General features: G+C 43.3%; 1 protein-coding gene across 12 annotated transcripts in view; it reads left to right on the forward strand.

The window, feature by feature from the left end:
* The window catches only part of BICD1 (BICD cargo adaptor 1), a 253,737-nt gene that overhangs the window by 98,137 nt on the left and 138,038 nt on the right, over positions 1 to 17,562 (forward strand). For all 12 annotated transcript variants that reach the window (XM_075122719.1, XM_075122705.1, XM_048829753.2 and 9 more), the window contains one exon: positions 16,641 to 16,853. In XM_075122719.1, coding sequence (XP_074978820.1) covers positions 16,641 to 16,853 — 213 coding nt within the window. The remainder of the gene's footprint in view (positions 1 to 16,640; positions 16,854 to 17,562) is intronic.

Below are 17,562 nucleotides of genomic sequence, written 5' to 3' on the forward strand. Positions count from 1 at the left end.
GACTCGTGTTGATGGAAGTGTGCAGAGCCATTAATCGCATCCTGCTCCGAAAGATTGTGACTCTGGGCAACGTATGTGACATTGTGGATGGCTTTGCACAAATGGGCTTCCCTAACTGTGGAGGGGCGATAGATGTCATGCATATTCCAATTCTGGCACCAGGCCAACTAGCCACAGAGTACATTAATTGCAAGGGGTATTTCTTAATGGTTCTCCAGTTGCTTGTGGATCACTGTGGGCATTTCACAGACATTAACGCAGGCTGGTCCTGAAAGGTGCATGACACACGCATCTTTCGGAACACTGTCCTGTTCAGGAAGCTGCAAGCAGGGACTTTCTTCCCGGGTCAGAAGATCACTGTACGGGAAGCCTAAATGCCCGTTGTGATCCTGGGAGACCCTGCCTACCTCTTAATGGCGTGGCTCATGAAGCCATACACGGGGCACCTTGACAGCAGCAAGGAGCGGTTCAACAAGAGGCTGAGCAAGTGCAGAATGACTGTGGAGTGTGCATTTGGCCATTTAAAGGCCATCACATTGCCTATATGAGAGGCTGGACCTGGCAGATGACAATATTCTTATGCTTATAACCGCATGCTGTACGCTTCATAATATTTATGAAGGGAAGGATGAAAGCTTTAGTTAGGGCTAGACAACTGAGGCTCAGTGCCTGGAGGCTGAGTTTGAACAGCCAGAGACCAGGGTTATTAGGGGACGCAGCACGGGGCCATAAAGATCAGGGGTGCCTGGAGGCAGCAATTTGAAGCTGAAAGCCACTAATATTTATTGCTATGCTCAGGAGTGCAGTGCTTGTAATGCTAGGAGGTGATTGCATTGTCTGCACCAATCGTACTATGAAGGTTTCAGAAAACTGCCTGTTGCTTTGCAAGACTCTCTTTGCTTTCAATTAATGGAATAAAGATTGCTTTCAAACCAAAACAATTCTGTTAAAAATCATGAGGAGAGAGACCAAAAAAACCCAAAACCCAACACATCAGCACTGAGTGGGATGGGGGAAGGGAGAGTCCCAGGAAGAAGTGGAGCCCCGGGACGGTTAAAGATTTGTGTATGTCCAGATATCCTATCCAACCTTCTCCTTTGAAGTACAGTGCATCAGGTACTATACTTCAGTGGGGCTAAACTGGAGAGGGACGGGGGTTGAGTGCAGTGGGTACTGGGAGTCCGCAGGGCTGGACTGTGGTGGGGCAGGAGTGGAATGCAGTGGGTACAGACTGGAGCCAGGAGGTGTGTTGACGGTATCCGGGGGGTGCATGGGAAAGAGTTTTGTGACAGCAGCTGCAGGGAGGGCGGGCGGGCGCAGAGCTGCTCGGTTTGCAGCGCTAGTAGCACCTGGAGCGTGTTCTCTTGGTGCTCCATAACCTTTAAGAGCTGCTCCCTGGCTTCCTTCTGGCGCGCTGCGTTCTCCTTCTGGTCCCTCCTCTCGCTGTCCCGCCACGCCTTCAGTTCTTGGTTTCGGCTATGGAGTGCATCATGACGTCACGCAGAAAGTCCCCTTTACTTCTTCGAGGCCGCTTTCTAGTTCTGCGCAGCTGTTCAGCTGGCGATAACAAAGAGGGAGGCCATATCTGTGAAGGTCATATCCCAAGGTCATATCTGTGAAGCCAAAATGCAACATTTTACAGAAGCAGTATTGTTTGCAACACAGAGACCACTGATCCAGTGATTTAAAATACAGCCACTATTCACATACCTGTCACTAACTGGCTGACCCCAGGCAAGCACACATGGAGAAGTCACAAGACCCCCAAAATGGTTAGTAACTGCAGGGGCAGGGGAAATCAGAGTTCCAGGACTGTACTGTACACTGGGCATATGGCTCTTGGGGAGAGCCAGCACTGAAGGGGTGGGGTGGAGGGCTTATAATCATTACTGTCCCCACATTTTCCACAGGCTATGCTCATTATGGAAGATATCTTGCTGCTGAGGGTGAGCAGGGAATCAAGGGAGGGTCTTCTTCAAGACTGCGGCTTCCGCCCTGGGCTGTATGCGGCTCGCCTGTGTGCAGCAATGGTCCCCACCCCCCAGTGACAGCAGAGTGGAGTGGGAAAGTTATCCTTAATGGGGCAAGAAACAAAGCATTTCTGTCGAAGAACCTGTGGCAGTGGATTGCTCAGTATCTCCATGAGAGTTTCCTGGAGATCTCTGAGGCAGATTCCCGTGAATTGAGGGAGTCAATCAACACACTGTTCCGCTGCTCAGACTAGGCATGTGGTGGTACGCGCATCATACAGAGACACGCCTGCTTTCTGCAACCCTCCTGCCCCCAACAACTCGCGTCAGCAATTCCCCAAATCAAAGCCACTTACCAGGGGCCTCCTCTCCTGTTTGTGCTTCATCAAGCTTTGACAGCTGTGACTGGCTAACCTCCTCCAGGGTAGAGAAGAGCTCCTGGCTGCATGCATCTCTGACCTCCGAGTTGTCCTCTGCCTCTGGGTCCACCTACCTCTCCACATCCTCATCCAAGATATCCTCCTCCTGGCTCGGTCCACTCTCAACTGGCATGCAAGCCCCCGAAGTATCCACAGTGGCCTTCGCAGTGGAGGTGGGGTCACCACCAACTATCGTGTCAAGCTCTCTGTAGAACCGGCAGCTCATGGGCGCAGCACTGGAGCGGCGGTCTGCCTCTCGCACCTTGTGGTAGGTGTTCCGCAGCTCCTTCACTTTGACCCTGCACTGTAGTGTGTCCCGGTCAGGGCCCCTTTCTGACATGCATTGTGAAATCGGTCCGTAGGTGGTATAGTTCCTACGGCTGGAGCGCAGCTGGGACTGGACAGCTTCCTCTCTCACAATGCTGATGAGGTCCAGAAGCTCAGCATTGCACCAAGCAGGGGATCGCCTGGTGCGTGGAGCAGGCATGGCCACCTGGAAAGATGCGCTGAGACCACTGCACGCGTCACCGAGCAAACAGGAAGGGGACTTTCAAAATTCCCAAGGAATTTAAGGGGTGGGGCTGACGATTGGTCACCAGAGGGCAGGGCAGTAGAGTTCAAACCGATGACCAGAGAGAGGCAAGAACAGGCATGGTGGGACACCGCCCGGAGGCCAATCGCAGCGCTGTAATCGACCAGGGTGTCTACACTGGCACCGCGGCACTGTAGCCCCGCTGCAGAAAGCTGAACGCCTCTCGTCGGGGTGGGTTTTTTACAGTGCTGCAACTGTGCAGTTTCTGCGCACTAAATGGCTTGGCAGCATGTACATCTCGGGAGTTACAGCGCGGAAAGCTGCTTTACTGTGCAGAAACTTGCCAGTGTAGACAAGGCCTCAGTGGCCTCACCTCTTTGTTATTTACCACTCCCCCAATTTTTGCATCATCTGCAAACCGTATGAGTAGTGATTTTATGTTTTCCGGAGTGTAGTGGGAGGGGGAAGGGAAAAATTCTTAATCCTTTTTGCTTATTCCTCCCCTCACCCACGCTCCCCAACCCTACTGGCTGGGGTGTAGAGGTGGAAGAAGCAATGGTGTCTCCCCACTCCCCATTTCCTTCCCAGCCACTTCCTCATGGTGCTAAAGGGGGAGTATTCGGCATGCAGCCTTTGGTAGCTCCAGGCATGGGGGAGAAAGCATCTGGCCAGCCCTGACATCTTCATGTGGTGAGAGGGTCCTTCCTCCCTCCCTGCTGTTCTGCATGGCTGCACTGTAGGGCTAGAAATAATCTTGCCCTTATACAGTGACTTAATGTTTAAGGAATCAAACTTCAACCAGACATTCTCTGCAAGCCACTTACAGGCAAACAAGTGAAAGCAAAGAACAGTTAGCTTGCGTATTTTGTGCATATAATGGAAAGCAATGCATTGTTAAACTTCACTGTGCATTGTTAAACTTGGGGCTTCCCATTTATTTACAATGTTTGCAGGAGTCTGTGAAAGGTGTTTTGTGTAATAGTTCAAACAAACATTTTAAGAATATCCTGGGTGATCCATGTTCAACCAAAGCTCTCACTGGTTTTAATGGAATTTTAGGTTTAGTAAGTGCTGAATAATTTGGCCTAATAACAATCTGAACTCGTATAATCTATAAGCAAGGAAGTATAAATCTTTTATCTCCAAATACCAGTAGATTTAATTTACTAAATTCAGCAGTGATTCAATTAGTGATTGTAAGCTGGTCTGGAAATAGGTGTGAATTTAGCTACCCTTTTTTTAATGATTGTGTTTATTAACAATGTGTGATTGACTATTTACAGGAATGTCTTTCAAAATGAAAACAGTCAATAATAGAATTGCTTTAAACTACTAGCATAAATCTAATTAGTAGTGTAGATAAGCAGTTTCCTTTGTTACCACCACCTGCTTTCATGTATTTTCTGTGCCTAGAGGGAATTCTCAGGAAGGGTATTTAGATCCTCTTGAATGCTGTAATGCCTTTTAGAGAAGGATTCTGATTCAACTCCCACTTTTGCTAGATTTATGATTAACAATGGAGATTATTTGCACCTTAATTTCCGTGGTAGCTCTTTCTTGTCCTGGACTATAAATGTGTCCTTAGCGATATATTTAGGGATATTTTTGCTCCTCATTTATAAAAATTAAGCTGTAAATTATGTATGTTTGCCCAAGGCCCTCTCACTATGCCATATTGATTGAAATCTGCACAGAATGGACTGCACAAGTGTGGCGATATCACTGGATGAGCTGAATGAAACTGGCCCCCCTGTAAATTTCTGACAGCATTTGTTGACTTGCATTTGATTATATGAGCTTCAACATGGATCTTAGACTCTCTAGGGGGTTATTGATAACATGCAGAAAAAGTCAACATAACTTTATTTCCTTTTGTCCTTTTATTTCCTTTGGGGGAATACTAAGAATTGTTTACTTTTCATGCTACAGCTCAGCATTTATAGCCTAGAAATTACCATCATTTTCCATATACACTGAACACCTTTCTATGTGTGGTATAGATAAGACACCTATCACATTTGAATCCATAAGAAACCAAGTTAGATACCCAATGCCAGAAGGTGCAAGTTACGCTTGTGCCACTATGCCCCATATTCTTCATAGAAATATTGTTGTAGTATGATTATAAGCATATCTAAGATGTATTTTCTGCAAGATGGGTCGTGTGAGGTAGTATTGGAAAGGTTATGATTTACTGAATATGATTATCCTATTTGTATGCATGTATCATTTTTGTATATAAAGTTAGGAATATTGACTATGCATCTGTACTACAAAAGTGTTTGCACCTGGGGAATGCCCACCAGACAAAATGCAATCAGTCTGGCCGGTTAGCTGGGGACAAGTCAATGAACCATTAGGGAAAACAATAGGTCTTTGAAGATGCTAATATCCCAGCTTCCTGGGATGCTACTCATGGCTGCTTTGACACTGCAGGATCATGTGATCATGTCACCTGGTACCGGATTCCATGATAGAATACCAGTATTTTTCCACTGATGGGGGGGAGGAATCACACTGGAAAACGAAGGATTCCCACCATATGTAAATGCTATTTAAGTCAGGGGAGTGAGATGATCAGGGTTTATTCTTCTCTGAATCCCTGCCCAGGATGATTGCTGGAAACATCTAACGGTAAATTTCTGCAGAACTCTTCTTCTGAATTTCTGTCCTGAGAATGAACTAATAAAAATAAAACAGAAACTCAGAGGGACTTCCCACAGCATCTTCCATTACCTACTACTGTTTTTAGTTGATCTTTTGCATATGTGGTGCTTTCTATCCTTGAATTAACTCACAGCTTCTTTAAAGGTTTCAGAGTAGCAGCCATGTTAGTCTGTATTTGCAAAAAGAAAAGGAGTACTTATGGCACCTTAGAGACTAAATTTGTTAGTCTCTAAGGTGCCACAAGTACTCCTTTTCTTTTAGCTTTTTTAAAAGTACTGAACATGATGGGGGTTTTTGTCTCTGAATAGGCATTGTCTTTCTGATTGTTACCTGTTTGTCGTACTATTCACAACTGTGGAATTGTTTGGATCAATCATATTTTTGTTTCACTCCTTCAGGAGCATATGTCCACCTCGTTCCCTGCATTACTTCTTGCATGCCAATTATATTCAACACGTAAAGGTTCTAAGATCTATGATGAATGACCTTGTTTTCATTTTTATTTCTAACTCATTTATCACATAGACTCCCAGGCCTCACATGTCCATTAACATGATCCTTTATAATGCACTGATATGAACTTCTGTCATTGCTGAATTCTCATTCTTCGGAGTGCTCAGAATCCATTTGGAATAAAAGTCACACTATATACTGTTATGAGGTTTCAAAGTCTCAGGGCAAATGCTCAGTGTTTAATGACATCATACTGTACAGTTTTTGTGAGCAACTGAAAAGGAAAATTCCTCCCCTTCCCCCCCCCAAGTAAATTTATCACCGACTCCCTCCTTGGGCAAATACCCGAGGTAAAAGATGGACTGTTACCTAAAGGTTCGATTCCAGGCTCAATTTCTTAATCAAAGATTATTAAAGATTAATCAGCATGATACAGAAAGTCAAATACATTATCAATATGGGGAAGTGATTTTGCAGCCTGATGCATTCCAACTGTCTTGCAGAAATTCCCCCCTTTATATATTATACTTCTTTACAAAAAAGAGACTCAGAAAATTTCATACTCATGACCTATTGACTTGTGGAATTCCTTTCATGGCATCTCAATTTATATAATTGTGATAAACTAAAGACCTCTATCAAAAGTCCTTATCTCACAAATTATGAAGATGTCTGTAACAACATGTGTTCACTTCCTTGGTTTTCTGGACATATTTCTGAAGATCAGTGGGTCAGAGAAAGACATCACGCACAATCTGCCATTTGACAACGCACAGAGATTTAGCCTGAATATGAAGGATTATAGTTATAAAGCATTATGGGACTTTGGTTCATCTACAAAGGATCATTGGCGTCTGGTTCATCTGCTAACAGCGTCATGCCTTGGTGATCTCACACTTGACCTCTGTCACACCAGTCGGGGATGTCTTCCATTGAAAATGTGGCATTCGGCCTTTAGAACTTTAAATCTAGCTTGAGCATCACACCCAATTTAAACTGTTGTGGCACTGCACCAGGAAGCCAGTAGTTTGTCAGCCAGGACTCAAGCTATATAGGACTTTAAATAGCAATGTTAGTGTCTTGAATTGCATCAGGAAGCCAATGCAATTGTCAGAAAACTCATGTAATATGTTTCCTGTAACTAAAAGCCAGCGGTGGGCCAGCAGTATCTTCTGAGTCGCTTTCTAGGGTAGTCACAACTAGAATTACTCTCAGTAATCTAATCAATCACAGAAGCATGGGTGACTGTGGCAAAGTCCAGATCAGAGATAAACAGCTACAGTTATGGGACCAAGTACAGCTGAAAAAAAGCACATTCTGGCCTAGAGAAGCACCTGGAGTCCCCATACCTAGCTGTAATCCCTCCTCCTCCACAAACTTGCATGTATCTAATCTTCTCCTCAACCCCTATGTCTACTTAACAAACCCATTTATTCCTTGTGACAGGGTCTATTGTGCCTCTCTGCCCCCTGCTGGAGGCATCAGCGCTCTGACATTCCCCACTCAAGGAAAATCCATTCAGACCAGATGACCAAAAAGACAGTCCTCCAGAAGCCTAGAAGGGCCAGGAAGAAACACTGACCAATCAAGAACCAGCAGGCCAGTTAAGAAGGCATAGCCTTCTTTTGTTCAGGGTGGAGCTGGGTAAGACGAGGACAGAGGAGGAATGCTTCGGGGTTGACCCAGAACCCAGGCCTAGTCAGGCCTTGCCCTAAGCATTGCAGCTAAGCATTTGCCTTTTTTCTCTTTGGTGCAGACAGCTGAATCCTGATGTGCTATTTAGTTATTTGATTGTTTAGAGACGGATGGTAAGATCACAGCACAGGTCATCCTGCCCCAAGCAGATAGTCAAACCTTGCAGACTAAGGTGGGAAGTACCTGCAGTACCACTTGTGGCCCTGAAGGGGGCACTGAGAGCAGCCCCAGCTCCCACATACCCCTTCACATGACCTAAATCCCAATTACACTCCTCCGTACTCCACTGTACAGCCTACCCTCGTCTACATTTGACATCCAGCTCACACATGATGCATACACAACTAACTCCTTTGCATCCAACAAATGCACATCCAACTCATTCTTCCTCTCAACCTGACTCGCACCAATAAGAATCTCCTTGAACCTTCATTCCTTTGAGAACCTGAACCAAGCAGGTTTCTTTTTTCAGGCTTCAGGGAAGTATTTGCCACTTTCAGTTCTTTGTTCCCGGGTGGCCTTCTAACACCTTCCCATCAGACGCTGTCACTGGGTAGCTCTCTGGCCCTCGTCTCCCATCCCATTTCTCTTTTAGGGCAAGCTATCTGCTCCCTGAATAAACATGGGGAAATAGTTTTACTTTTTGTAATGACACATCCATTGTTATTGGTTATATAAGGAAGTACTGTTTTCTACACAAATGCCTTAGGCTCTGATCTTGAAAATATTTATGCATGTGCATAACTTTAAATGTGTGAATAGTCCCATTGAAGCCCTTAAGTAGTTCTGTTTGGAAAGTTTAACCATTCTACGTGCAAATTGTTCTAATTGAAGTTGAAAAAGCACAAGGAGGACAACTGCTTGCGTACGCTTTGACAAAAGGATACTTTTGATATTCTCTGCTTGATGTGTGGGTTTGCATAATTTCCAACCATGCTAAGAGGAATTATGAAAAAAAAAAAAAAGGAGGGGGACGGGGGGGAATAAATTGACAGCAATTTGTGGAGTAGTTTAATGGCTTAGCTTAAAATATTTTTACAGGCTATGTGTTCAAATTAGAATTCACAGGAAAAAATACGAAATTGTTTATTTCTCTCTAACTATAGCTAATTCCCCTGCTTATATTCACATTGTTGCTCTGGCTCTCATCAAGCTGCTGCAACTATAAATAGCAATGTAGCCACAGGAGGATGGGTAGTGGCAGGGGAGTGCTGAGCCATGCCAAGTACCTATCCACTGGTTTCAGGTTTGTGCTTGGCCTGGCTCCGCATGTCTCTGCTACCACTCCCCGCGCTACTGCAGTGACGCCGCTCGAGCGGGCATATGTGCATATAAGCGGGGCAATCGTTCCCCGGCTTTGAGTTGTAAAATGTACATAAAAACTCATCAGCTCAGTTCCACCCTCATGTCTGATACCTCTGTTATATTTGGACATTTCATAGTTGTAAAGTATCAATTTCTGTGAGAGGTAGGAAGGTAGGCAATGGGGTGAAGTGATGGTAAAAAGCTTAAAGCTCTTACAGTGTGAGAACTGGTTTATAGTATGTGATGTATGGTACAGCTTTGAAGGTGATTGGCAGAAGTACAATTCATAATTTGCTGTTAGTGGTTTTGTAAAAAGTGATTCCCGATAAATGATTTACCAGCACAGTAAAAGATTAAGCAAATTGCTGGTTCCATCGCTGAGCAGCTAAAATTCCATGGTTCCTGTGGAGACCTAAACGTGTACTAGAGACCCGCTATATTTTTGGCAGCTAATTGTCCTGCATTCCTTTTAGGAAAAAGCATTTATAGCTTGGATTTTGGAGGGTGGGGATGGGAGGGGAAACAATCCTTTTGTGAATGGTTGCCTCTTCTTCCTCAGACTTGTATACACTCGGGAAAATCACAACTATTGTGCTCCTGTGTCCTGCAACTTGTGTTTGAAAATGTCCTTAGTTCTAGCATAGACATCATTTCAGCTCCATTACAGAAAGTGTGTTAGATGTGGTGCAGCAAATAATAATTAAATATTTGTTTGTATAATTTTTCTTATGCCCGAAAACCCTTAGGGTCTAATACAGTATTATTATTTTTTTAATTAAAAGTTGCTATGGACAAATGCTAACCAGGGGAAGGTTTTCAGGGAAGAAAAATAAAAACCCAAATCCCCTTTCAATGCACCCCACAAACATAAAAAGACAGCACCCTGACATTCTATATGAGGAAAAGGGCTCATGATGACCAACGTAGAAGGTCATCGTAGAAGGATGGATAGGTTCATTGATGGGAGGGATAGGTCCATCAATGGCTATTAGCCAAGATGGTCAGGGATGCAACCCCATGCTCGAGGTGTCCCTAAACCTCTGACTGCCAGAAGCTGGGACTGGATGACAGCAGATGGATCACTCAGTACATTGCCTTGTTCTGTTCACTCTCTCTGAAGCATCTGGCACTGGCCATTGTCAAAAGACCGGATACTGGGCTAGATGGATCGTCGGTCTGACCCAGCATGGCCATTCTTATGTTTTCAAGGATACCACTGATGCATTTTGGCATTTATCCATAATATTCTCTTTAAGTGATATCTGACAGCATGGGAAGGATTCAGATTCTAGTAATATAGGTATTTAGTAGCAAGGCTGCCCTGCCCTCCCACCTTTTCAGGGGCTAGTTGTCTTCTCTTGCCGTGCCAGCTACAGCTGCTGTGATAGACACATTTTATATGCCACCATCTACAAACACACATAGCTAACATAAGAATAGCCATACTGGATCAGACCAATGGCCCAGGTAGCCCAGTATCCTGTCCTCCGACAGCTGCTGGTGCCAGATGCTTCAGAGGGAATGACCAGAACAAGGCAATTATTGAGTGATTCATCCCCTGTCATGCAATCTTGGCTTCTGAAGTCAGAGGTTTAGGGACACCCAGAGCATGGGGTTGCATCCCTGACCATCTTGGCTAATAGCCATTGATGGACCTATCTTCTGTGAATTTATCTAATTATTTTTTGAACCCAGTTATACTTTTGGCCTTCAGAACATCCCCTGGCAATGAGTTCCACAGGATGACTCTGCATTATGTGAAGAAATACTTCCTTATGTGTGTTTTTAAACTTGCTGCCTATTAATTTCCCTGCATGATCCCTGGTTCTTGTATTATGTGAAGGAGTAAGTAACACTTCTTTCTTCACTTTCTCCACACCATTTGTGATTTTATAGACCTCTATTGTATCCTCCCTTAGTCGTCTGTTTTCTAAGCTGAACAATCCCAGTCGTCTTAATGTCTCCTCATTTGGAAGCTGTTTCATACCCTTCATCATTTTTGTTGCCCTTCTCTGCACTTTTTCCAATTCTAATCTATCTTTTTTTGAGATGGGAGAACCAGAACTAGATACATTATTCAAGGTGTGGGTGTACCACTGATTTATATAGTGGCATTAAGATATTTTCTGTCATATTCTCTATCACTTTTCTAAAGGTTTCTAACATTGTGTTTAACTTTTTGGATTGCTGCTGCACATTAAGCAGATGTTTTCAGAGAACTGTCCACAATGACTCCAAGATCTTTCTTGAGTGGTAACAGCTAATTTAGAATCCATCATTTTGTATGTTTAGGTGGGATTGTGTTTTCCAGTGTTCATTACTTTGCATTTATCAACATTGAATTTCATAAAAAGAAAAGGAGTACTTGTGGCACCATAGAGACTAACCAATTTATTTGAGCATGAGCTTTCGTGAGCACAGCTCACTTCATTGGATGCATACTGTTGAAACTGCAGAAGACATTATATACACAGAGACCATGAAACAATACCTCCTCCCACCCCACTCTCCTGCTGGTAATAGCTTATCTAAAGTGATCATCAAGTTGGGCCATTTCCAACACAAATCCAGGTTTTCTCACCCTCCGCCCCCCCCCCCCCCCCAAACTCACTCTCCTGCTGGTAATAGCCCATCCAAAGTGACCACTCTCTTTAAAATGTGTATGATAATCAAGGTGGGCCATTTCCAGCACAAATCCAGGTTTTCTCACCCCCCCACCCCCCTCCAAAAACCACACACACAAACTCACTCTCCTGCTGGTAATAGCTCATCCAAAGCCCACCTTGATTATCATGCACATTGTAGGGAGAGTGGTCACTTTGGATGAGCTATTACCAGCAGGAGAGTGAGTTTGTGTGTGTGGTTTTTGGAGGGGGGTGGGGGGGGTGAGAAAACCTGGATTTGTGCTGGAAATGGCCCAACTTGATGATCACTTTAGATAAGCTATTACCAGCAGGAGAGTGGGGTGGGAGGAGGTATTGTTTCATGGTCTCTGTGTATATAATGTCTGCTGCAGTTTCCACAGTATGCATCCGATGAAGTGAGCTGTAGCTCACGAAAGCTCATGCTCAAATAAATTGGTTAGTCTCTAAGGTGCCACAAGTACTCCTTTTCTTTTTGCAAATACAGACTAACACGGCTGTTACTCTGAAACCATTGAATTTCATCTGTCACTGTTGTCCAGTCATCCCGTTTTGTGAGATCACTTTGTAACTCTTTGTAGTCTGCCTGGGACTTAACTATCTTGAGTAATTTTGTACCATCTGCACACTTTCCCAACTCACTGTTTATCCCTTTTTCCAGATCATTTATAAACAAGTTGAATAGCACTGGTCCTAGTACAGATCCTTGTGGGATTCTGCTGTTTACCTCTCTCCACTGTGAATACTGACCATTTATTCCTACCCGTTGTTCTCTATCTTTTAACCAGTTACTGATCCATGAGAGGACCTTCCCTCTTATCCCATGACTGCTTACTTTGCTTAAAAGTATTTGGTGAGGGACCTTATCAAAGGCTTTCTGAAAATTCCAGTACACTATGTCCACTGGATTGCCCTTGTCCACATGTTTGTTGACCCCATCAAGGAATTCTAATGGAGTGGTGAGACATGATTTCTCTTTACAAAAGCCATGTTGACTCTTCGCCAACATATTGTGCTCATCTATGTGCCTGATAATTCTGTTCTTTACTATAGTTTCAACAAATTTGCCTGGTACTGAAGTTAGGCTTATTGGCCTGTAATTGCTGGGATTGCCTCTGGAGCCTTTTAGAAAAAATCGGCGTTACATTAGCTATCCTTCAGTCATCTGGTACAGAGGCTGATTTAATGGATAGGTTACATACCACAGTTAGTAGTTCTGCAATTTCATATTTGAGTTCCTTCAGAACTCTTGGGTGAATACCATCTGGTCCTTGTGATGTAGTACCATTTAATTTATCAGTTTGTTTCAAAATCTCCTGGACTGACAACTCAATCTGGGACGGATCCTCAGGTTTGTCATCAAAAAAGGGCAGCTGAGATGTAATCTCCCTTATATCTTCTGCAGTGAAGACTGATGCAACAAATTTATTTTGATTCTTTACAATGGCCTTGTCTTCCTTGAGTGCTCCTTTAACATCTTGATTGTCCAGTGGCCCCACCGATTGTTTGGCAGGTTTTTGCTTCTGGTGTTCTTAAAAAAGATTTTGCTGTTAGTTTTTGTGTCTTTTGCTAGTTGTTCTTCAAATTCTTTTTTTGGCTTGTCTAATTATACTTTTATGCTTGACTTTCCAGAGTTTATGTTCAGGGTTGACTTCCACTTTTAAAAAGATGTGTTTTTGTCTCTAGCTTTCATCACCACAGTATCTGTGTCCCTTTGATAGACAGGCACTTTATTGCTTAGGCCTTTAATAATTAATAATGAGCCACTGAATGCACCTTTTATTTCATAAGATGCACTTTATCGGCAGTGTTCCTAACTCACTGTTATATTAACAGGTTTATTGACTGAATCACAATTAACAGTTAACAGTTTCATTATTTTAAATCGAACCTCTTGTTTAAAATAATCCATCCAGTAAGTTGCTGACTCCTGCTTCTTAAGAACTTGCAGCCTTTTGAAGAGACAGCTGGATTAATATATTATTGAATATATTTAGAATCCTTTAATGCTGATTTCACAATACCCTTCAAGTAAACCACACTTACAAAGTACAAAGGTATGAACAGAGTTTTGCGATTAAATTCTCAAGGGTTCTTTCAGTTGTGATGCCAGTAAAATGTTGCATGTGTTCTGAGAAGGCTATAAATAACAGTAAGGCAATGAACTTAATTCAGCATGACATTTCTATTAACAAGAAGGTAAAGGAGAGCACTGTTTACAAGAAGACCAACTGTCTAGTATACTTTGGGTTTGGGGTATCAGGCTGAGAATGGAGCTGAGTACAGCAGAAATTAAATTTTTGGGAGGGTCTCCATTAGAGGAATAGATGCTTCCACAACCTTTGTCAGCCCTGAAATGGGAAGACTATCACCATCTTCCAGCAAGAATAATTTTTTGGGTTAAGAAATATGTGTGAGAGCTTTAGCTATTATTAAGATAGTGGCTCTTTGTTACTTCCATTGGATTTTGAGATAGACTGTCTGTCTGGTTTTGAGCAGGTTATCCACTGTTTTGACTAACAGTAATTAAAATGAAATGGCAGATGTTTCTTCACTATGTACCTTTTTGTCTGTCTTATTGAGCTAAATTATGCTGCTGATCTCTACTGGGCCTGCTGAAGTACTGAACTAGAGCTGTACAAAGCAACCATCTCTCTCATTAACCACTGGGAAATGCTGTGCAAGAAAGGGGATCACTCAAGCCAGCATCAGGGAAAGAGTAACTGGCAAATATCTGTTCCTTTAGAAATTTCTCTTCATCCCTAAATAATAATACTCTCTTTTCCTGAGAGGAATAGGGGATAGAAAAGAAGGGAGTGGAGGGATGAGAAGAAGAAAGTAAATAAAAATGGAAATGCTGTCAAACTCTCTGATTTATTTTTTTAAGAGTTTAAAAGTGGCATCCCTATTTGCTGTACAGTAATATAGATGGTCATTGCCTACATAGCCCTCTCAGCTTTCTTGTGAATTATGATCAGCCTTCACACATTTTCTTTGCACCCCTGACTGCCTGAAGTTGGGTCACATCATAAGACACTGTTGAAAATGGAAGACAATGTAGAGAGCACTACTAGCCATGTACACTCTTTTAAAAAAATCTATTTAATAGAAATTAGAGAAAAAGAGCACTTGCAGATATTAGATTACCTAGTTCAGTGACGGCCAAATGGCTACCGATGACGTAAGCCCCACGGGCAGAGACAGTGTTTTGTCCTGCACCTCACAATGTAAGGGGTCCTGGTCCATGAATAGGTCTCCTAGGTGCTATGATAATACAAATAAGAATATTAAGCCCAGGAAGACTAAATGTCTCAGCAAGCAATGCATCATCTTGATCTCAGACGAGACTGCCTGGAAGAAGATGAAATATTGCACGGTGATACCTGTGTTCATTCTGAGCTACGTCTATGTTACAGATGACAAAAGCTTCAGTGTGTTTTATTTCATGCAAATTAAGTGGGGCCCTCTGTGATGTTACACCCCATATTTGTCATAGAAATATTGTTATGACATGAATATGGCATAACTAAGATATGTTTTATGCAAGGTGGGTCATGTGAGGTATCATTGAAAAGGTTATGATCTACTGAATGTGCTTATCCAATTTGTATGTATATATGATTTTTGTATCTGAGGTTAGGAATATTGACTTTATAACAATTACAACTGCGTGTGTACTTGGGGGAACGCCCACCAGACAGTAGGCAATCAGCCTGAATGAGCCATTTAAGAAGGACAATAGAACTTATAGAATATTAGGGTTGGAAGAGACCTCAGGAGGTCATCTACTCCAATCCCCTGCTCAAAGCAGAACCAACATTCACTAAATTATCCCAGCCAGGGCTTTGTCAAGCCGGGCCTTAAAAACCTCTAAGGATGGAGATTCCACCACCTCCCTAGGTTCATTCCAGTGCTTTGGAGATACTAATCTCCCACCATCCTGAGGAGCTTTGTTGCTTTGACACTGCAGGGTCATCTGATGATGTCACCTGGTACAGAGTACCATCTTGGACATTGCTGGTATTTTTCCACTGGAAACAAAGGGTTCTTGCTTTATGTAAATTCTATTTAAGGCTGGGGAGTAAGACAAACAGGACTGGTCTCCATTGCCTCCCAGTCCAAGAAGGAAGATTGCTAAAAACACCTGAAGGGAAAGGCAGGGGTTGAGTCCAGGCTGAGACGGGTCCAGTCTGTAAAGAGAAATAACTGGAACTCTAAGCTACAGAAACTCTGCAACTTGCCTAAAACAACATTTAGGGTGAGAAATTACATTTTGTAATCTGTTTCTTGGGTGTATTAAGCTTCATTTGCATGTTTTGTTTTATTTGCTCAGTAATCTGCTTTGTTCTGTTTGCTATCCCTTATAATCACTTAAAATTTATCTTTTACAGTTAATGAACTAATTTCTTGTTTATTTCAAAACCCAGTTTGTGCCATTCATACCTTGGGGGGGGGGGGAAGCTGTGTACATCTCCCTCCACAGTGAGGGAGGGGTGAATTTTTATGAGCTTGCGGTGTGCAGAACTTTCTATACAGTTCAAGACAATATTACTTTGGGTTTATGCCACAAAGGAGGTGTGCATGTGAGTGGTGGGAAATCCCCGAGCTGATTCCTCCCACACAGAGCTGATCTCAGTGTCTGTGTCCGTTTGCAGCAGGGTGTGTCCCTACCTGTGTATGTGTGCTGGAGAAGGCTTGAGGGCCTGGCACACCTAGGGCAGGGTGAGGAAACCCAGGCTGGTGGAACAGGCAGAACCAGTGGGACCCCAGCACATCAGGTGGCATCCCGGACAGGGGGTTCAACCTGTCACACCCTCATCTCTTGGAAAGCTGCTGATACAGTGTTTAGTTGGTCATAGCTTGGAGGCCCCAGATGTGGTCCATTCCTCATTGCAGGGCAGAGTTGCTCTCTACAGTGAGTAGATTTTTAAGGGCTTCCATTATTTTACTCTTGCAGGCATTTGGACAATCATTCTCAATCCACCGCAAAGTGGCTGAAGATGGTGAAACACGTGAAGAGACTCTCCTGCAGGAGTCTGCATCAAAGGAAGCTTATTACCTAGGGAAGATCTTGGAGATGCAAAATGAGCTGAAACAGAGCAGGGCAGTGGTCACCAAGGTTCAAGCAGAGAATGAGAGGCTCACTGCTATTGTCCACGACCTGAAAGAGGTAAATTGATGAGGGTGAGGGATGTGGGCAGGGGATGGGACTAAGAATGGGGTTTTTTTGAGTTTGATAAATGGTATGGCTCTGAGTCTCAAAAATAGCCTTGTATCTATAAATATGGGAGTATCCTGCGGTAATCAATCCCAGGGACACCGCAACTGTGTGTGTGTGTGTGGGCGGGGCTTTTAAAAAGAAAACAATCACTGTTTTGAAAAGCTGCATTTGAAGTAAAACCAGGTCAAAAATTTATAATTTGAAAAGCACAGCAGGGTTTTCATCACTTACTGTTCAGGACCTGCAGAAAGATGCACTTCTCATAAATACCTGTTTTTTGTGTTCTCTTCTGTTCAGATGATTTCCTCTCTTCCTCTCACTTTCTGTTTTCTCACTCAGATTATTTTCGGTTGGCTATGCCTAGCCAGAGCTACCACTGCTTAGTTGTTCACTCTACTGTACAGGGGTCATGAGTTTGGTCATGTTTTGAAAGTTGGGATTAGGGAGGAAACAAACTGGCTAGCTAAGGTTACAGACTCCAGAGAATACATGTCTTCAGATTTCCTAGTCTTACCATTTTCTTAATAGAATAATGACAAACTGAATGAAGTGTAATAATTGGAGGTAACTACGCATCTCAGGTGCTTGTAGGCCTTTGGCCTGAGGAATAAACGTATCTCACATTACCCTCATACTCATATCCAGAAGTGTCCTGTTG

This window comes from Caretta caretta, chromosome 1 (genome assembly GCF_965140235.1).
Source record: "Caretta caretta isolate rCarCar2 chromosome 1, rCarCar1.hap1, whole genome shotgun sequence".
Taxonomy (NCBI): domain Eukaryota; kingdom Metazoa; phylum Chordata; order Testudines; family Cheloniidae; genus Caretta; species Caretta caretta.